The sequence below is a fragment of the Manis pentadactyla genome, chromosome 5 (assembly GCF_030020395.1).
Source record: "Manis pentadactyla isolate mManPen7 chromosome 5, mManPen7.hap1, whole genome shotgun sequence".
NCBI classification, from domain to species: Eukaryota; Metazoa; Chordata; class Mammalia; order Pholidota; family Manidae; genus Manis; species Manis pentadactyla.
In genome coordinates this window covers 154,401,144-154,422,304 of record NC_080023.1, presented here as the reverse complement: position 1 = coordinate 154,422,304, position 21,161 = coordinate 154,401,144, and the positions used below count along the sequence as shown (strand labels likewise).

General features: G+C 45.5%; 1 protein-coding gene across 2 annotated transcripts; it reads right to left on the bottom strand.

The window, feature by feature from the left end:
- Positions 1 to 11,213: 11,213 nt before the first annotated feature.
- On the bottom strand, positions 11,214 to 20,921 carry BPIFA2 (BPI fold containing family A member 2). Of its 2 annotated transcripts, none has more exons than XM_036902553.2 (9): positions 20,814 to 20,921; positions 19,845 to 20,024; positions 18,045 to 18,174; positions 17,294 to 17,401; positions 16,237 to 16,386; positions 13,949 to 14,045; positions 12,909 to 12,972; positions 11,993 to 12,074; positions 11,214 to 11,405 (listed from the first exon to the last, which is right to left on the bottom strand). In XM_036902553.2, exons 2-8 carry the CDS (start codon positions 19,999 to 20,001, stop codon positions 12,034 to 12,036), a joined length of 747 nt encoding a protein of 248 aa, XP_036758448.2. In that variant the 5' UTR covers positions 20,002 to 20,024; positions 20,814 to 20,921; the 3' UTR covers positions 11,214 to 11,405; positions 11,993 to 12,033. The 2 variants fall into 2 exon arrangements, with proteins under 2 accessions (XP_036758448.2, XP_036758449.2); XM_036902554.2 differs by having other exon boundaries at positions 13,949 to 14,030.
- Positions 20,922 to 21,161: the final 240 nt, after the last annotated feature.

The following is a 21,161-nucleotide window of genomic DNA, read 5'->3' as shown; positions in this document are numbered from 1 at the left end:
ACCCTAAACCATAAACCCATAAGCGTGCCTCCCTCCTCTCTGAGGAGAGGAACATCATGGCATTCCTGTCTGAGTGTGTACTGTCCTTTAAATAAAACCTCTTCTCTAGCGTCTCTTCTCTGAGGTTGCCCACATTTCCCCCTTCAAGTGCATACTTTGCTTTAAATAAAAGTTTCCTGCTATTTAAGCCTACTGCAGTTGGTCTCTGAATTCCTTATCATGACAAAGACAAGACCGTCCACCTTCCTGGGCTGACAGGAGCCCTCTGACATCCACTACTGGTGGTAAGTGTCTTTGTCACTTTGCTTTTTCGTTCAACCTTCTAGTCTTTAGTGCAAGCCTTTCCTCTTATTTTATTTCCTGCAAGTAGGAAAGCGGCTGTGGGGACCCTCTGACTGTGGGAGCTTGCATGTTCCCGTCACCTGGGTGACCTGGATGTGACTGTGGCCCTGGGATCATGTCCTTCAGCAGCTGGCCTGAACTTCTCTTTTCGTTTGCTTTGGGAAGTTCATCCAGCGCTCCATGGCTCCCCCATTCCTGGGGTGCTAGGGACAGAGTCCCCATGCTGTGAAAGTCCAAGCAGATATTGGATGCCAGGTGACTTTGACTTTAGGAATTGGCAAGGGATTTGGCCTTCCCCTAGCAGGAGTTCAACGAATTTCCTTTATCTCCCCCTATTCTTCCTTGCTCTCCACCATCTGCATGGCTGCACAAATAAGAGAGCCACTCTTCCTGGCACTACGCAATGCTGACACTTGCTACTACTTTCACTTTGACTTCCTTGCTTGCCTGCACTCTTCAATTCTTCAGCAATCAGTCAAGAGCCCTCCCTCCCCCCTCCAGTTGAGGTTTTGTCTATCCCACAGGGAGAGATCTCCCAGACGGGACTGCACAGCAACAACTCCGTGCCCCTTCTCTCATACCTTGCCCTCTATGTCTCTTCCATCCGGTTGTTCTTGAGTTATACCCTTTTATAATAAGCTATTAATCTAGTAAATAAAATGTTTCTCTGAGTTCTGTGAGCTGCTCTAGCAAATTAATCAAAACCAAGCAGGTGTTGCAGGAATCTCTGATTTATAGCCAGTCAGTCAGAAACATAGGCGACAGCCTGGACTTGTGATTGGCATCTAAAGTGGATGCCAGAGTTGTAGGACTAAGTCCTTAACCTGTGGGATCTGACGCTATTTCTGGGCAGACAGTATCAGAATTGAGTTGAATTGTAGGACACCCAGCTGGTGTTAGAAAATTGTTTGGTGGTGTGGGGAAAAAAAATCATTAGATTTTTGTTGTTGTTGGTATCAGAATCACTCTAAGACATCTGGCAGAAAACAGCAGCTGAAAGTTAAAAAGCTGAGCAGAAATTTCAACAGCTCTACTGTGGTGCTGGGGTGACACTAGTTAGAGTTCAAGCTCCATCAAGACAGAGGGGCCTTGGTACACACCTTGGGCTTTAAGTTAGGACCCAGAAGACTATGCTGTAGGATAAAGGGCCATGCCCTAGAAATAAAGGCTCCCCTGAGGACTAAGAGCAAAATCAAAATAGTTCCTTCCTAAAAAAATGTAAATATAAGCCTCAGCAGGATCAAAGCAATCCACTTATATTCTATCTTTCTGCTGTCTTCCCTCCTCTTTGGAAAAAGATAATATCATTCAGAGCCTCTATAACTTTTCATTGTGATGTTCGGCATAAAATAAAAAATTTCAAGGCATGCTAAAAAAAATGGATAAATAAACTGAAATGCAAGAAATTTAAATATGCAATATAACATACCCACAGGTGATTCAAATATTCAAATACTGAGCAGACAACAGGGCAAGCAGCCCACAGAGGATGAGAAGAAGGCCCGAGACCTTCAGCATCTTGGAGCATACCTGTGGGGATCCCAGATAAGTAGAGTCAGTTCCAGAACTGGTTTCTGGTGTCCTGTCTCTCTGACAGTTGATTCCCAGTGGGTTCTGCAGTGGGGAAGACTTTATAAATAGTGAGTGACCCCGTCCTTGAGGGAGACGTGGCACCAGCTGATGGACAGCTGGGAAACTGATGGGAAGCCCTCCACCGTACCACATCCATCCAGCACCTCCAAAGCAAACATTCCCGAGTGGAAGGCCCTGGGGGATTAAGGGGATAGGGACTCACTTAAGCCATTTGCCGGATATGTCAATAACGTATTTCAAGCTGTACATCATGAATGTCAACAGATGCAGAGGTATGGAGAGCGTGGAGAGCACAGAGTCTGGAGACTTTGTTCATGACTCTCATTCACACCCCTATCCTGTTCTCAGCCATTTTCCTCCTCTGTAGCATGAGTGAGGTACGTCCAAGGACTGTGAGGGAGCAAGCTACTCAGTCTGTTCTGAGTGGAGGTAAGGGAGAGGCACCTCAGTTCACCTGGAGTTCTAGCCTAGCTTTGCCCATTCATTGCTGTTTGATGCTGGACAGCTCCCATGCCCTAACTGGGCCTCATCTGTAATAATAGTAGCTGACACTGACAGGCAGCAATCCCAAATGTTTGTAGGATCCTCACAGCATCCTTATGATATAAAAATTATTATAGTTCCATTTTACAGATGAGAAGACAGATTCAAGAGAAAAAAAATTTTGCCCAAGGTCATAGAGTTAGTCTACAGTAGAGTTAGGATTTGAATTTAGTTCCGCCTTATGCCTAAGCTTGTAACCTTGACACCACATCATAAATTCCTCCAGACTGAAGGCCTTTGGGTGGAAGTAACTGTTCTCTGTGGCACTGAGAAGGCTTGTTCCTCAAGGCCTAAAGAATAAATACTGTCCATCATTTGCTTAAAATCTGGAGCAAGCCTTATTTTTAAAAATGCATTAAAACATGTGTTTCAGGTTATTCAAATAATCCATGTTTACGAAGGAATATTTTTTAAACTGAAGATGCATAATGAAAACAATATCTCTATTTAGAAAGACCCCCACTAATTCCTTGGTTCATTTCCCTCTAGACTTTGTTCTGTGCAACTAAACATAGACATAGATGTAGAGACATGTCAGCCAGCTACCCTCTTCAAGGCAGGTCCTCTTGGAGGGACGATTGAGCAGCATACTTCCTCATTTGCTACATTAAGTCACTTAACCATTCCAGGAAAATATCAGAAGGTCCTATAGAGTCCAAGCCATAGGGACCTTGACATGCTGATCTCCCACCAACCGTTCCTTAATGCAACCTAAGTCCTCTGCTGCCCACTTGTTTTCTCTGGAATGTCCTGCCCTTCCTGCCTCAGGGTCTTTGCTCAAGCTGTTCCTATGGCCTGTCTGTGAAACAACAAATGCTCCATCAATCTGTGCTAAAAGCATGAATGAATAACCCATTCTTGGAAGCTTTGCTCTAATCTCACCCTGACCAAGAAGCTGTTACAGATTTCTCTGGCAGAAATTAGTTTCTCTCTGACTCCAGAACATTTGTCTCCCTGTTAGTCTTAGGTCTGAGGATATTAGCTTCTGCCTTTGGTTTGTCAGTTCTTGGAGGCTGTGTCTGTTAGAGCCAGAATGCCATTCTAACTTGGATCATTCAGAAGCAGGGGTTCCTGGCAGATGTTTCAGCATGACCACCCACTGAAGCATAGCTGCATGTCTCCTCCTTGCAGAACATGGTCAAGGAAGCCCAGAAAATGTGGCTGAAAAGGCAGGCAGGTGTCAGGTTCTGGGTGAAACGCAATGCCAGGCTTGGAGCCTCTAACCTGGAAGGTTTTTTTAAAAAATAGACTTTATTTTTTAGAGTAGTTTTAGGTTCACAGCAAGATCGAGCAGAAGGTGCAGAAAGTTCTCATACCTCCTGCCCTTACAACACACAGCCTCCCTTATTATCAACATCTCCCACCAGAGTGGGACGTTTGTTATAATCATGAACCTACACTGACTCCTGATTTTCACTCAATGGCCATAATTAATGGTAGGGTTCACTCTTGGTGGTGTACATTTTATGGGTTTGGACAAATGTATAATGAATAACATATATGTATCATAATAGTTTTATACAGAATGGTTTCACTGCCCTAAAAATCCCCTGTGCTCTGCCAGTTCATCCCTCCCTCCCTCCTAACTCTGATGACACTGATTTTTTTACTGTCTCCATGGTTTTGCCTTTTTCAGAATGGCATATAGTAGGAATCATTTAGTATGTAGCCTTTCCATTAGTAGGCTCCTTTCACTAAGTAATATGGGTTTAAGGTTCCTCCATGTCTTTTCACTAGTTGGTTGCTCATTTCTTTTTAGCAATGAATAATATTCCACTGTCTGGATATACCACAGTTTATTCATCCATTCGCCTATTGAAAGATCCTTGGCTGCTTCCAGGTTTTGACAAGTACGAATAAAGCTGCTATAAACATCCGTGTGTGGGTTTTTATGTGGACATACATTTTCAACTCCTTTGGGTAAATACCAAGGAGCATGATTGCTGGATCATGCAGTAAGACATCTGGAGGTTTTGATCAGGATTGTGATGTCCAGGTCCATAGGTACCATTGTCAGCACAACTGCTCCATTAGTAGCCACGTCTACAAACAGAGGGTCAGTTGGATAGGCAAGCATTTGCAGACAACAGGGACAAATGTTGACTCTGTCCACTGGCCTTGGGTAGGAGCCAAAGAGAATAACTTTGTCTCCTCTTCTGGATCCAAAGGTGACGTTTTGCCTCTCTTGCCACACTCTGAGGTAAGCTGAGGAGTGTCAGACTCAGGTTCTGGAGCCTAGTCCCGGGGGCTCAGGATTTCAAAGGCTCAGCCTGCATGAGTCAGGTGTGTGTGTGTTGGGGGACCTCTTTGGCCATCCATCTCTCCTGAGCAGCCCTGCCCCGGAAGCCTCCCTCTCTCCATGTCTATAGCCCAGCTATCCACCTTGACAGCTCCTGACCTGGGTCGAACCTGGACCCGCCACTGCCTTTGTCTCCTTCCCACCTGATACATCACCTGCCAGAGGAAACATCCTGAAGCTGAAGGCTGAGGTTGCCTTCCCACTGTGCAGAAACCCTCCCTGGCTTCCTGGTAGCCAGCCCAGTGGTTCTCAAAGTGTGCTCTGGGGGCCCCACTGGGGTCCAAACAAATTCTAAAGTAATTCAAATACATTCTTTGCCTCCTCACTCTCATTCTCTTACAAGTGTAGAGTAGAATATTTTAGACACTCCATGACATGTGATATGACAACAGATTGAAGGCAGAGCAGATGTGAGAATCCAGCTGTCTTCTGTAAAGCCAGTCATTATGGTGATTTAAAAAAATGTAAATCAGAGCCACTCTTTTCACTCATGATGTTTTATGGAAAGTAGAGTTCCTTTTCTCTAACAAAAATGTCTCATTTTGTTAAGATGAAATGGGTTTATAACTGTTATTTTAAAGAAATCAATAAATATATGTTTAAAAAATTCTCAGTATTACTTTCTTATATGGCAAACATCGGTGGATGGAATCTGTATAAACAAAAGCTCTTTGAGGTCTTCAGTTTTTGAGAATGTGCTAAGAACAAAGAAACCAAACTCTGGACTAAATCTAACTCATTGTGTGGCATTCAAGGCCTTGCCCTCCACTTGACTTTCACACACGTTTTTGCTCCAGTAACATCCAGGGCTTGTGAGTCCACGGGCGGCACCACACTGATTCTCTCCTCCCGCCATTTAGTCCCTTCTGCTTGCAGCACCTTCAGCTCCCTGTCATCCTTTTAATTTTAGCTCAATCGGCACCCTTCCTGGAAGCCTTTCCTGACTGTCCCTTATCTCCAGGCTGAGTCACAAGCCCTCCTCTGAATCTCTTTTCTCAGCACCCTCTTGTCTCTTCCTAAACCCACCTCTCCCAGGAGGCCTTCTGATGGCTTCTGTCCAAGAACTGCCTGGCACAGGGCCTGACTTGGCCAGATACTCAATAATCTTCCTATTTTTAAAAAATCCACTTTATTTCTTGCATAAACATAAACATGGAAATGGTCACCCCCAACAAACGAACTTTTGTCAAATTTCAGCATCCCTTTTCAGTCCCACCCCTCCAGTTTCAGTCTTTTTGTATCATCATGATCCAGCTAAGCTCTCAGTTCTCTATTTTCACTCAGCTCTAAAACACCCATTTAAAAAAAATGTTCAGAAAACAGTCAATCGAGATGATGTAACAATGGATTGTCCTAGTTTGGGGCCTTGGCTTTTACAATGTGAAGCTTGTTCTACTCCACTCAAAGAGCAAGTATTCAAAATGAAAGGTCTGTCTACTGGCAAATAGATGGTGAAGTGTAGAAATTCTCTCATCATAGTGTAAATAGTAAGATCCGGTTAATAAATAATTTTGTGGTGTGTTCCTGGGGTCATAAAATATCCCAAGGCATAGAGTAAATAATTCTGATCCTGAGATGTTGCTCTGAAGGAATCGTGCAAACATTGGGAAGATCCAGCATTTATTTAACTGGATTAAGCCTTCAAAAGAGCCGACACAAGTTTGGCGCCTTAGTTTCTGGATGACTTGGGTCCACTCGGGTTCTCACTTCTTTCTTCCCATATATTCCTTTATGGCAGAGGCCCCTGGCCTCCTCAGAGGGTCCTCCTCTTCCATGAAGTGGCCTTCATGGGGTGTCACCACCTCCAGGAGGTCCTCACCCCTCTTTGAGGTCTGGGTTGAATGGGCAAGGAGTCTGAGCTGGGTCCAGGGGTGCCAGGCTGACAGCAGGAGAATGCTCCCTCTGTTCTCCACCCTGTCCCCTTTCTCTGCCATTGGCCACATTAGTCTCCAGGGGGACATATTTGCCTTAGCCCCACCCTCCATGTCCTGGCTTCACTCATCTTGGAGCCACTCATTTACTCCATAGCTCATCACTTATGCTCGCAAGTGTCAGATATCTGACCCTGCTTAATAGAAAACAATGACACGTTTCCTATACTCCCCCATCCTGGGTTGCTAGAGTTTTCCTGTTCTTCTGCCCACTCAGCTTTCCCAGAGATGGTGTCTCACTGTGTACAGTCAAGAAGAGGTTCATTCATTCACTTGCTCATTCATTCATTCAACATTGGTCTATGCCTGTACCGCCTCTGGTTCTTCTATGGGCCCAGGGGCTGCTGAGAAGAGGGAGCCATTAGAGAAATGCAGATGAGATGCCACTTCATGCCCACAAGTATGGTCATAATAAAAAAAAAATGGAATATAACAGGTGTTGGTAAGGATGTGGAGAAACTGGAGCCCTCATTAGTTGCTGGTAGGAATGTGAAATGGTACAGCTGCTGTAGAAAACAGTCTGGCAGTTTCTCAAAAGGTTACATGGAATTACCACGTGACCCAGCAATTCCACTCGTGGGTGGATACCCGAGAGAAATGAAAGCTTACGTCCACATGAAAGCTTGTAGACATATGTTAATAGCATTATTCATGTTCTATTTTCCTACAAACCCAATCTCTTGACTTCAGGGTTATAAGCAACAGAAATATTCTGTAAGTGATAAGAGGGAGTATTTGAACAGAATAGCTTGGAATGCAGGCAACCAAGGAAAAATAATTCGTGATTTGTGTTTTCCTACTTGTTGTGTCTTTCTTCCAGTGGTGTGTTACTCTGGGTTACTCTGGGCCATCAGAATGTACCCGCTTTTGGAGATTATATGCTTGTAACACAAGGAAGCAAAGATCACAACATTTGTGCCCAAGAACTAGGGAGTAGACTTTCCAAAGAGGCTTAGGTGAAGTGCTTGATTGACCAGGTAAGAGATCCCAACATCCCTGGCAGAACTGGGTAGTATGGGAGCCCTGGATGTGAGATCTCTGGGAGTCAGCAGATAAAAGGTCTGGAACTGTTTAAAGAATCTCCTAAAAGTTCACCTACAGCAGTTAATGGGCTGATTTTCCTGAAGCATGGAAGAAAAGAAATCTATTTAGTGATATCATCTTGTAGCAGCAATCTAATCAAGACCATGATGAAAAAGGGAATATTGGTATGGATGAATGATTTGGTTATAATCAAAGATTATATATATTATATATATTATAATCAAAGGTTATAATCAAAGATTAGGTGAGGGTTATAATAGATTTGTATAGAAAAATATATATCCAGGCTCAAAGAAGCATTGAATCAAGATATAGCATATTACAAGTGCTATGACTTAGATAAACCATCTATCTTGAATGGTGCAGGTGTGAACATTCCATGCAGTGTTTTCATTGGTAATCAAGGCACATTGGCCATAACACCTAAGAGCTCACAGGCTCATGGGACAGAGAGATTAATAAGAAAGGTGAAAACCATAATAATGAGGTCAGACACTTTCTGAGCACTCACTCTGTATTGGACTGTAATGACAAGGTAGCTTGGTTACACCTACAAGTTGGGAAGCACAGTGTTTGTGTCTTTTTTATTTAGAAACATTGAGTAACTCCTAAGCAGAGTGTTAAAGCTGTGAAGGATTAAGCCAGCTGGAGAGGGAGAAGAAACGGCGTTTTGGGCAGATGGAACAGCATGGACAAAGGCTGGGCACTGACTCCAGTTGGTTACTGCCCAAAGAAGTCTTGAACTTTGAGACCTCCTTGTGTATTTCTTGTGGCAGGTGGTGGGACTGTCACAACATACAGTCAAGGAAAACTTCTGCCCCTTTTCCTTGGCTAGCAGGGGAAGCACCAGCCCTTGAGGAGGATGACTTCAGATTAAACCCAGCTTTGCTTTTGACCAGCTGGGTAGCCTTGGACAAATTAGTTCATCTGTCTGAGCCTCAGTTCCCACACCTTCCCCCAAGAGCCATTCACTGCATCACTCAGCAAAAATCATAATTCAATGGGATAATGTGTACAAAGGTTTAACACAGGGTTTCTCAACATTACTGACATTTTGGACTGAAAGACTCTTTGTTGTGGGGGGCTGGCCTGTGTATTGCAGAGTGGTCAGCAGCATCTCTGGCCTCCACCCACGAGATAGCTGTAGTACCCCTCACCCGGGCTGTGACAACTAAAATATCTCTAGACAGTACAAATATCCACTGCAGGGCAAAGTCATCTTAGGTGGAAAACCACCAGTCTAATACAGTGCCTGGCATACAGTAGGAGCTCAAAAAATGTTTATTCTCTCTTTCCCCTTCAAGTCCAGATGGAGCATTAACCCCTGTTGCAGTAGGAAGGGCCTTCAAGGATCACTGTGCATGTAGGGAAACAAGGCTCAGAGAGGGCAAGTTAGCAGCCCAATATCACACGGTGTGTCATTGGCAGCATGAGTGAGGTAGGCAAGGAGACTCCAAACACAGTGGTTTAAATAAGCCAGTTCATTCCTTTCTGCCACGTGAGCAGTCAAGGGCTGCTGAAGCAGCTCTGCCGTCTTTAACACATAGCTTCCACCTCTGGGTCTCAGGCAGTTGTTCCACTTGTTCCCATTTCTAACTGAAGAGAAGGGAAAAATCAGCAGGAAATGGAGGGGACCCCCTTTCTTTTAAAGCACAAAGTGGAATTTGCAACATCACTTTTGCTGATATTCCATTGGCCAGACCTTGGTCACATGGCCATACTTACTGCAAGGGAAGCTGGGAAATGTAGTCTATGGCTGGAGACCATGTGCCCAGATAAAATATGGGGAGAGGAGAGAATGGTCACTGGGGGACAGTTAGCAGTCTTGCCATAAGACAAGGTGAAAACCCAAGATCTTCCAGGATCATGGTTCTATCTCATGAGGACTTTCATCAGTCAATCAACAAACATGAGGGTGGTGGTCATCGCAGTAATTTCAGTGTGTAGGGGATGACATTCATCTTGTGCTCTAGATTTTCCTCTCATTGGCTCTTTAAATCCTCACAACAGCCTGTTGAGAGAGGTTTTACTGCTAATTCCATATGACAGATGAGAAAACTGAGCTACCGAGAGATTAAGAAGCCCTGCCTTCCTCAGAGGGGAGGCCCTCAGGTGAGTTAGCGGTTCGGTGCAGACCTCTGTGTGGCCCCTCTGAGCCTGTGTCTCCCAAGGGGATGAGAGCAGCCCCTCCCACACAGAGTTGGGCAGAATAATGAGATGGCTGCATGGCAAGATGGGCAAAGTTTCTTTGGACCCTTTGGTGGGAAAGTTAGATGCCCTCCTGGAAAGGGGTGATAGTGTACGTTGGCATGCAGCCCATGTTGTACCTCTGCAGAGGCAAACCTGACTGGGGGGGCGCTCACCCTGCTCCCTGTAGGGCAAAGGGGAACCAGAGGGTCTGCGCAAGGGGGAGGAAGAACAGCCTCGAGAGGACTGTTCTGGGCAGAGGAAAGCAGGGTCTTCCAGGAGCTTGGGAGAGGCAGCCAATGGGTCTGGGAGCTGGAATATCACCTCTCTGAGCAAAGGCTCTCATAGCTGCAGGTTCAAATCCTGGCTCTGCCACTTGCTCACTGTGTGACTTTGATGAGTAACTTTGCTTCTGTGAGCCTCATTTTACTCATCTGTCAAAAGGGGATAGGGTCTCCTGGTATAGGGGTGCTGTGAGGAATTAACGAAGTCACGTGTGCTAGCAAGGGCAGCCACTGTGATGGTGGTGCATGAGCATAAGCAGAGAGATGCTGGTTTGGCCTCGGCCTGGCACAGCCTGGGGTGAGCTGAGTTCTGGAGCATGGCTGCGGGAGCCTTGTGCAGAGAGAGGACCTCATCTCTATGGGACAGTGGAGCACCCCTGGGCCCGTGGCCTCACTGGGCAGGCAGGGACTTTGTGCAACCTCACCAGGCAGATTGGCATGCTTTGGCTCTGGGGGCTGGCAGTGGGTGGGATGGGTGAGTCCTGGGGCTGGGGCTGCTGTTTGAAGGGATCTGATATGTGGTGGAGCCTAGCCCTTTAGAGGGTGTAGAGGCACAGGCTGGAATGTGGTTCATACTGCCAACCCTGAGAAACTCTGCCCCACACTCCCGAGTCCAGACAGACTGGGTGCCACCTGATCCTGCAAAGCCCTCTTAGAGTCCCAGGAAGGGAATGGAGGACAGCACTGGTGAGGTCATCCCCCGAATGTGGCCATCCTGTTCCCCCTGCCTGCCTGACCCAGAGCAGGTGCTCCCCAAATACCTACTGAATGTGTGAACAGAGGAATGCTGGCTTCTGCTGTTGCCATCGCCTGGCTGTGCCACCCTGGGCCAGTTGCTTGCCCTCTCTGTGCCTCAGTGTCTCTATTTGCAAAACCAGGAGGTGGGGCTGGATATTCCCAAATGTTCCTCTCAGCTCTGGATCCGGATCCTTACCTCCCTAGTTGCACACCCCCACCCTGAATTCCAATGGAACGAATACAACAGGCCACACAGGAAGGTGCACATATGCCCTTTATTGCTGGGAGAGGAGGGTGATGAGAACAGAGGCTGCTGCTTCAGCCAGGCCGAGAAGGGCCATCCCAGAGGGGTCCTTCTGGCTGGGCTGTCACTCCAGCTGGATGGCGGCGGCATGTTCACAGAGGGGGATGCTGCAAGGGAGCACAGGCAAGCCAGGAGCCATTCTGGAATGAGAGCACAGGGCATCAGGATCCTGCCTGCTGCTCACCAGGCCCTGCTGCCTGGCCTCTTTCCCCTTCAGGGGCTGAGGCCTCAGAGGAGGTGGGTACCTGTGCTTTGGGTCTTTCTCTGGCACCTGGCACCCTCACCGCCCACCCTCCCCTCTCCTCACCTTAGGAACAATGGCAGATGTGAAAAGACTCATCAGAGGCTAAGACTGGACCCAAGGTTCAGGGCTCCATAGATGAGGATCATGGATCAGTCTAGGATCAGGGTTGGGACTCAATCTGACCAACGTCAGGGCTCAGTCAATAACTGGGATCAAAGCTTAGTTTGTGGCCTGGGTTCAGGCTCAGTCTGGAGCCAGAATCAGAGCTCAGTCTAGTGTGTGATCAAGGCTCAGGGTTCAGAGAGTGACTAGGGTCAGGGTTCAACCTGGGGCTAGGGTCAGGGCTTAGTCTAAAAGCAAGATCAGGGCTCAGTCTGCTGCTAGAAAAATAAGAGAAGCCAAGCTTCACTTTGGCTTCACCACAGGCCCCTGTGGAGGAGACTCATCCTCCTTTAGCATGGGGTACGGAGCCTGGCCCCTCACATCAGCTTTGGGCATCACAGGGTCTTCTTCATCCTCCGTCTTCAGATTTGACCTTGAAGGTGGATTCCCTGCTGAAGATGTTCTGAAGGAACAAAATCAATGACCAGCCTCAGTCTCTACCAAACAGAAACCAGATCCCAATGACCGCCACTCTCTAGTGGGTCAGTTTGTCAGCCATGGGACCCCAGGCATGTCACTCCATCTATCTGAGCTTGTCTGTCTATCAGTAAAATCTGTACAATGACAGTACCCACCCCATAGCATCTAAAGAGATGGCGTATGCAAAGCACAGAGTGATTGCCCAAGGAACTGGACCTGTGGCTGCTTATATAGAAGGACCGTCTCCAGGACCCTGACACTTCCACCTACCCCATTTCTATTGCTCCAGCATCCCCAGTACCCAAACCATGCCTGGAGACCCAAAGGCCAAAGAAAGCCCCCAGTGGCTGGATGAGAAGCCACAGCTCCTCTTAAGATGGCAAAGAGAAGGGAAGGCAGTTATTGGCAATGCCTACTGGATATTAGGCTGTTTATGCTTTTTCATTTAATCCACTCATCACCCTCACAGTGTTTACAATCCTGTTTCACCTGGGAGGAAACCGAAGCTCAGAGAGGTAGAGCTGCTAGACCAAGGTCCCATAGTTTCTAAATAACAAAGCCAGGATTTGAACCTAGATCTGGCCCACCATCTTTCCCAGATCATTCTTCCAGGCAGGTTCTGTGGGCTTAACAAGGGATATCAGTGGAGTGCATTCAGAGGCCCACAGAAAGACCCCCTCAGTTCTGCAGGGACCCCTCCAGCCACACTCTGCCAACTTGCTTAGGGCACAGGGTCCCCTGCCCAGACCTGCTGCTGCATGCCTGCACTTGGAAGGCTGCAGAGGGAATGTCCCCACTGCCCCAGGCTGTGACTTACTGATGATGTTCTGAATAATATCCACATCCAGGATGGAGACCAAGAAATGCAACAGGGGGCACACCTGAAGGGGAGGGAGAGAGGGAGGAAGGGAGGAGGAGGAAGATGGACAGGTCCTTACCAACTGGGAACAAACTGCTAGACAACCATGGAGATCGCAGAAACTTTGACCCTTAGGATTCCAGAATAGAAACCTAGAAGTCCAAAATCTAAGGATGCTAGAATCCTAAAACCTTAGAACATTGGGATCCTAAAACCTTAAGAGTAGAGTGTTAACATCCCAGACCCCTACACTCTTAGAAACCTTGAACTTCGGAAACTGGCATTTTAAAGAATCAAATGGGCCCCTGGGAACCATAGTTCCTCATGATTTTGTGTATGCACACTTCCCTGGGGCTCTCTTTAAAATGCAAATTCCTATTCTCAGTGGGGCCTGAGTGTCTGCATTTCTAGCAAGCTCTCAGACAAGGCCCACACTTCGAATAGTGAGTTCAGTGAATCACAGAGCCACCTGCATGATTTTCCTCTCATAAACCCAGATTTCCAGACCCCTTCCAGAATGACAAATTTAGAATCTCTAGAACTTTGTGCACGTGGTACATATGGATGATGCATGGATGGAAACACCTATTTTATAGGTCTGTATTTATTTTTAAATTAATTATAGGGTAAGTGATGTTCATTTCTACTTATGGTAGGGATAGAAAGTTCCTCTTTAAAAATAAATGCATTTGAATAAACTTTAGTGAGCAGAATTGTGTTGGTTAAAGGAAAATATTAGCTAAAAAAGGCATATTGATAGTATGTGGGTAAGGTGAACGGCTCAAATTTGAACCCAGTGAGTTCAGTAATGTCAGGTCCTTCCTCCCCGACTTCCTCGCCACCCATACCCCCAGGCTGAGTAGAGCGGGCAGCATCCAGCTGACAGCCACCTGGGAAATTTGCACCTCAGATGGAAAGGGGCCCAGAGCCAGGCCTGAGAATGCCTCATCTTCCCCCCACGGAGCCTGGCTCTGGGCCCCCAGGAGTGGAAGACTCACTTCCTTCTGCACCAGGTAGGACGTGGCATCCTGCAGGAGTCCCATCAGTTTGCTTGTTAATCTGCCAATCAGATCGAAGGGTCTGGAAGAGAGGAAACTGATAAAGTCTAGTCAAATGGGCAGGGCTGCCAAGCAATTGGGGTGTGGAAAGGGTGAAAGACAGTGGAGCACCTTGAGGTCAGGTAGGCCCCAGGGACACTGAGATGCCTTTCTAACCACTGATAGGGCCTTTATCTGGGGGATCATCACTTAAAACCCCACATCACCCCAATACCTATGAGAGTCTCATCACAAGCCAGAGACCCTTCCTGTTTATTTCTTCAACACCCATTTACAGAGCCCCAATTATGTGCCAGGTGCCAAGCTACGCTAGGACACGGGGATGAGCAAAGCATAAGCAGCTCTGACCTAGCACCAAAACATTCCATAAATCTTGCTCAGGCCATCTCCTTCCCAGCTTCTGCTCTCTGGGTAATTGTCACCGCCTCAGGGCAGCCCTCACTGACTACTTGCCTAAGGGAGGGCTGCATATCATAGAGTTCTGTTCAGTGAACTGCTCTGCCTAGGACTCATCGCAACCTGACATTTTCACCGAGGGCTCTTTACTGATGGACTGAATGCTGTCTGCCTCCCTCAGGACAATGAGTTCCACGAGTACAGGGTCTTTTGTCTGTTGTCACCAATAAATTCTCCAGATCTCAGAATGGTGCCTGTCTGGCCCACAGCAGATGCTCAATACATTTTTTTTTTTTTGGCTCAATACATTTTTGGCTGAAAGAATAAATGAAGTAAATATATACGACATCTTGTGACAAGTACTTTGAAGGTCAAGAGTGGACTCTTTGGAGAGAGAATGGGAAGAATCTTGTTTTAGATCCTGGAGGGTGAGAGGTACACTGGTGGAGTGGAGGGGGGGAAGTTCTGGATAGCCAGGACAGCCCGTGCAGAGGTCCTGAGGTAGGAGAGAGCTTGTCTGAGGAATGGAGCAAAGGCTAGTGTGAGAGGAGTAGAGTGAGGGGGAGAATACAGCAGCATGAGGGTGGGGCCAGGTCAGCAGGGCCTAGACAGCCATGGTGAGGGCTTGAGTGAAATGCCATTTCACGGATATGGACGAGGAGACCCAGAGCCTCGGAGTGAAGCTCCTGGGGCTGCTGGCAAGGCAGCGTCTCAGGGCTCAGCCTTTTAGTTAGCATCCCAGCCTTTCCAAATAACATGAGGCCACGGAGACTTTGGTTTTGGGGTGTCTTAGGCAAACTGTGGTCAGATTCCCTGGTGGGGGAAGGGTGGAGTGACCTCTGCTTATGGCCACTGGTGCTGAGACCTGAGAACCCACCTTGTTCCCCCTAAAGCCACCTGCCCCAGCCCTCAGTTAGAGACCATTTCCCCTCTCCCAGCCACAGCCAGGACGGCCCTTTCTCCCTCCACCCTCTTCCTGGGGGCAAACCTGTTCTTTCAAGCATACCGTTTAAGATGTAGATTTTGTGGATTAAGAGAGGTTAGTGATTTAAATGGAGAGGGTTAAGTTTTCAGGATCTTATTTTGGAATTTTCCAGTGGGTGAAAAAAGGTTTGGTCTAGTAACCATAATGTTGCTCATGTAATTGTATATTAATGATATCAAAAAAAAGTAAAAGAAAAAAGGTTTGGGGACAATCTGAAATTAGAGCCCATGATACGCATTTAGTTTCTTCCCTCCTCCCTACTGGAGGCAAGAGGGCAAATAGAACATAGTATTATTATTATTATCATTATTTTTGAGGGACATTACCTCACAATAAAGGGGTCAGTTCAAGAAGACATAATCCTAAATGTGTATGCACCTAGCAACAGAGTTTCAAAAAGCATGAAGCAAAATTCTGATAGAGCTGAAGGGTGGAAAAAGCAAATTCACGATTATAGTCGCAGAGGTTGACACTCCTGGGTCAATACTGGGCAGAACAGGGAGACAGAAAGTCAGTGTGGGTATTATCATTACTGAGAGCTAAGTAAGTACCATACTTTATGCTAAACACTTCCCTTTTCTCAACCAGTCAGCTCAGCAGGCTAAGGGTAGGTATTAACAGTCATCTTCAGTTTATAGATGTGAGCACTGAGGCTCAAAGAAATTAAGTCGGTTACAAAGTTACAAGTTTGTGGCACAGCTGCTATTTGAATCAAGGTCTGTCGGCCTTGAGCACCTAAATTCTTTTTCATCACATTGTGCCACCTCCTGGGTATAGGAGTCTGGCTGAAATTCGCAGTCCTCAACTCCTCTGAGAGCCCAGCTCTCCTGAGATGCACGGGCCTTACTTGGTTGGCACGGTGATTGAGATGTTGGCTGGGTTGATGGTGCATTCTTCCAGGACCACCGCGGGGAGGCCAGTCCGGGCATTGGTTTTAATTTTGACACTAGTCAGAATGTCCAAGGAAGCCTTAAGTTTGGCCACATTGGCAAAAGGACTGCAAGAAATAAGATTCACAGTGAACAGAGGTCCAAAAGGCCCTTCATGCTGACCACTCAAGTTTCTCCACCTGTATGGACATTTTCCAGGACATCTATGGGTAATGTCACATTGTCCATATAATTTATGGGATTACCATGTGACATAAGGAGCTTCTTCTCCTGGCCACATGTGAGCCACATGTGTTTGGTACGTTTGACATTTTTATATAACATTGCATACTAAAAATTAAAATAATAAAAAACTTTTACTGAGCACAAATGATGTAGTAAGCACTTTAAAAAATATTTTATCTGGGTTAATCCATCTAGTCATTACAGTAATATCATGAGGGAAAACTAGTATTATCTCTATTTTCAGAATGAGGAAACAGGTGTAAAGAGGTTAAGTAACTATCCCAAGATCTCATAGCTAATGAATCATGGTGCCCTTAATTTATAAATCTTCTACACATGTTCCTTTCCCTATCTATTTCTTTTGAAGTAATTAAAATACCTTAAAAGTATATTTTTCACACATGCTGTTCATTAGACTGTACATATTATATGTATTTATCTATCACGGTCACTGCCAGAAAAAGAGAATCTCAAGAGACAAAATAATGCCTGAGAAAATTTTGCCAAAGAGTTATAAATGTTCATGTCTTATCAATTTTTCAAATTTTACAATTAGATAAATGTGATGATTTCAGAAATATATTTAAAGGAGAATTCTTTGAAAAGATACTTGGTAATGGTCAAAGCCCATTAGAACATTTTAAAGGTTAGGATTTTAGAGCCGAAAGGGCTTCATGTACAGATTGGGAGACAGAGGCCCAAGGCTGCACATGACAGCTTTGATTCCACTGGAGACCCCTCGGCCATGCGGCTGCCTCTCCCAAATCCCAGATTCTAACACATACTCACAGGGGCAGGGTGACGTTAACGGTGATGGGGATCCTCAGATCAAAACCATTGCTATCAGGAGTCTTTTCAAATTTGAGATCCAAGACTTGAAGGTTACTGAGTTTCATCCTGTTCAAAAACCACAATTCACCCTTGACATTCCTCCTGGTAGCTGTTGGCTGAGTACTTCTCTATGCCAGCAGCATGCTGAGCATTTGGGCCTCACCAACCTTACCTTCTACGGTCTTCACAGTAGCCTGGGTTCAGAGGTGGGTCCTCCATATTTTATGGCCTGGCAGACTGAGGCGCAGAGGGAAGTAATTTCCACCCCCAGGATTCCGAGGGGAAATAAGTTCCAGAGCTCGAATTCGAACCCAGAACTGTTTGATTCCAAAACGTTGTGTGTGGAGCTAGCTATGTGTTGAGAATTCCAGATTCCTCTATCCTGAATGGATTCAGACTCTTATCCTTAGCTACATTTGGAGAAGAAAAATCTAATTCATTGAAAAAGGGACGAGCATATTGGTAAAAGTGAAAGTGAAGAGAACCTTCCTCCTGATCCTGAAATTACAGAATGTGAAGCCCAAACCCATGAGATGCCCAGGCTGGCTCTGCCACCTGCCTCTGATCTGCTTGAGCTCCTGGGCGCTGGCCTCAGGCCACCTCCGCTCTGCGAAGAGGGACTTGTTTTATCTACCTTTCTGTCTTTGGTCTTAAGAATAGGCATTCCCTTTTCTTGGAGCAAGGTCTCCACTATGAAGTATTGACTTACCCCTGACTTACGTCCTCAGCTGAAAGAGTTTTAAAAAGGGCATTGTCCACCATGCTCTCAGCCTCCTGGGCCCTCTGCTTGGCCAGTTTCTGAGATACATCCAAGTCAGTCAGCAGTTTCTGAAGGGCCGCTGACAAAAGCAATCACTATTTAGTATTATGCATCTCTTATGAGGCAGCTACCATGCACCAGGTACTGAATAAGACAATTTGCCTATGTGATTTCATTTAATCTTTGTAGAAGCTCAGTGAGGTAGGTAGCTATTATCTGCATTTTCAGATGAGGAAATAAGGGAGCAAAATGTTAAGAAATGTGCCTAAAGTCACACAGCTAGACAGCTCTTGTTCCTTCCATGCTGCCTTCATACTAACATATACTCATCATTCATTAACAAAAAAAATCAATTAACTGACCATGCAATGGTTACTGATTGCACACCAGCTTCTAATAGTGACTCAGGGAGCCATTGCTTTAAATGAGATGTTCTTACAAGTTTGAAAAACTAGGTGAAACAAAAGGAGAGTATGAACCAAGAAATGGAAAATGTAGAATCAAAGAAAAAATAAGGCTCTAATGAAACCAGAAGATGGGATTGCCAGGATGACAGCTTTGCAGCAATCCCAGAGAGCAATAATTCATATGGAAGCAGAGCAAAGTGTCCTAATGGGAGGTTCCCAGAGAAAGAATAATTAGAGAGAACAGTGGTGTTGCAGATATAGAATGGTGCATGTGAAAAGAAGGATATGTGTGTAGAAAATAATTCAAGTGAAAAGCAAGGCAGTTACAAACTCAAGGAGAAATAAAAGATTGTATAAGAGGAGATGTAATCATAGTACTGCAACCTGGCTCTGCAACAGACAGTATCTACCTAGTTATAATGATGCAAACAGAGAATGCAAATTAAAATGAAAGTATATCTGTTCCTTTAACGCACTAGGTGATCTCAATACAGACACTTCTGTTTCTGAGCTCAATTTTAAAATTCAAATTAGCAAAATTAGCAAGTAGAGAGTGAGCCCCTCCTGTATCTTTGAAGGTTGCCTAAACCCTGACCAGTTTTGAAAGGCAGTCATTTACAGAATTTACTTCCTTCTATTTAGAATGTTTGTCAAGGTGCTGTTAATGTTTCCAGAAAATGAACAGAAAGCCACGTTAAAAAAAAAAAGAATAAAGAGGAGATATGATTAAATATAAATAAAAAGGAGATATGATTAGCCCTAGGTGGGGTTAATTTGCAACGAGTTCATACAAATCGATAAGAAAATTGAACAACCCAACAGAAGAATATGCTATGAATATTTAAGTTAAAATGTATATAAATGGCTAATAAAATATGAGAAAAAGAATGATTTTTGTTCATAATTAGAGAAGTGAAATGAGTTACAGTCTTTCATCTATGAGATTGGCAAAAAATTTAAGGTGTCCATACTAGTGCTGTTAAGGGAGTAGGAAAACAGGCATTCTCACAGATACTGGAGAAAAAGTTACCATAGGGGATTATTTGTCAACATCTACTATAATTTAAAACGTGTATATTTTTAGAACTTTTGAACTCTCACTTTTAGGATTTTGTCCTACAGTGGGAAAAGCTTACCATGATATAATATGTAAAAGGATATTCATTTGAACATTGAATGTTTCTGGAAAAATAATAAGTGAATGAACCAGGAACTGAATAGCCACCTTTCTCTGTAAACTACCCATAAAGAGCAGCCCCTGGTGTTAGCCTCTGGTAATGCAGGCATAGTGTTAGGGGCCAAGCTCCTAGGTGCCACTGGATCATCACCCTTGTTGACTCACCATCAAGTGTATTGTCAACGGTCTCAATTCCTTCTTCAAGAACAGGTTTCATGTCGCTCACAACATGATTCAGGTCTTTGCCAAGATTCTCAAGAAGAAATGCTGAGGTCCCAGTGAGCAGGCCACACACAAGAACAAGTTTCCAAAGCTGAAACATCTTGTCTTGACACCTGGACAGGCCTGGGAGGAACAGGGGAGAGAATTACCCAGAGGAAAAAGGAAACTTTGATCATCACCTTACACTTAACATTCCTTTAAGGTAGATGTAGTTATCTCGTGTTTTACAGATGGGCAGCCCAGATCAGAAAACTAGAGCAACTTATCCAGAGACAACTTGTCCCCAGTGAGTGGAGGAACTGTGATTTGAAAAGTTATGCTTGACTCCAAGTCCATGCTCTTTAGACAAAGGTCCTTTGCACCTGCTGGCTTCTCTGCCTGGAGCGAGCCTGTTTCCACTTCTTTGCATTTTTATCTAAGTCACTTCATACTGACTGACTCTCGAGCTTCAATAAGACATCATGCTCTCTGTGCAGCCCACTCCAGGCTCTTCCCCAGAGTCTAGCTGAGGGGTCCCTGTCCCACCATCTTGCTTTCTTCTTTCTCTGATCAGAGTCCTGGGTGCCAGTTAGTGATGACTTGTATTAGCCTTTCCCACCAGGCTGTGAACTCCTTAAAGGAAGGACTGCATCTTCTTTCACTGTTGGATTTCTAGCCCCGAGTAAAAGGCCTGCACCTACTACACTACAATAAGTAAATACTTGCTAAATAAAGTATGAACAAATAAATGGGCACCACGTCATGTCCCTGCATTGCTCATAGCTTGACACTTCTCCTAATATAATCTATCTCTTAATTCACTATATTCAAAATATTGGCTAATCCAAGCAGCCCCATTCCTCTGTGTCTTGCCCCCAAAGCTTCTGAAGACCACCATGTGGGGTGTCATCGGGTAGGAAGCCCACAACTCACAGGTCTGGAAGAGGCTGCTGACGTATCCTTGCTCCTCTGCACGGTCTCCTGGGATTTTCCTGGGTGGTGGTGGACTTTATATGGTGATAACAGTATGGGCAGCTGCCCTGGTCTGGGGCCATCCAAGGAGACTCCAAAGAAAATAACCCCTGTCCAGGATGAGCAGAGAGACTTCCAATCCAAAGGTCACCCAGGATGCTTGAGCTGGAATGGATGGATGTGAGGAGGATTTTCTGCCAAGGCTGATACCAGGTTCTCATGGGACCTTCAGCTGCTGGGACGGGGGCCACTGTGGATGGGAGTTGGGGTAAAGACTGAGAATGGGCACATTGGAGAATGTTCTGGGGA

Bases quoted from the DNA above. Each gene is read 5' to 3' on its own strand.
- BPIFA2 (XM_036902553.2), bottom strand. From the start codon at position 20,001: ATGTTTCAGCTTTGGAAACTTGTTCTTGTGTGTGGCCTGCTCACTGGG. The intron at 12,973-13,948 runs GTGAGTCTTCCA...CCTCCCCTTCAG, and splicing joins CCTACCTGGTGCAGAAGGAA to GTGTGCCCCCTGTTGCATTT. The intron at 12,075-12,908 runs GTAAGTCACAGC...TTGTTCCTTCAG, and splicing joins TATTATTCAGAACATCATCA to AACATCTTCAGCAGGGAATC.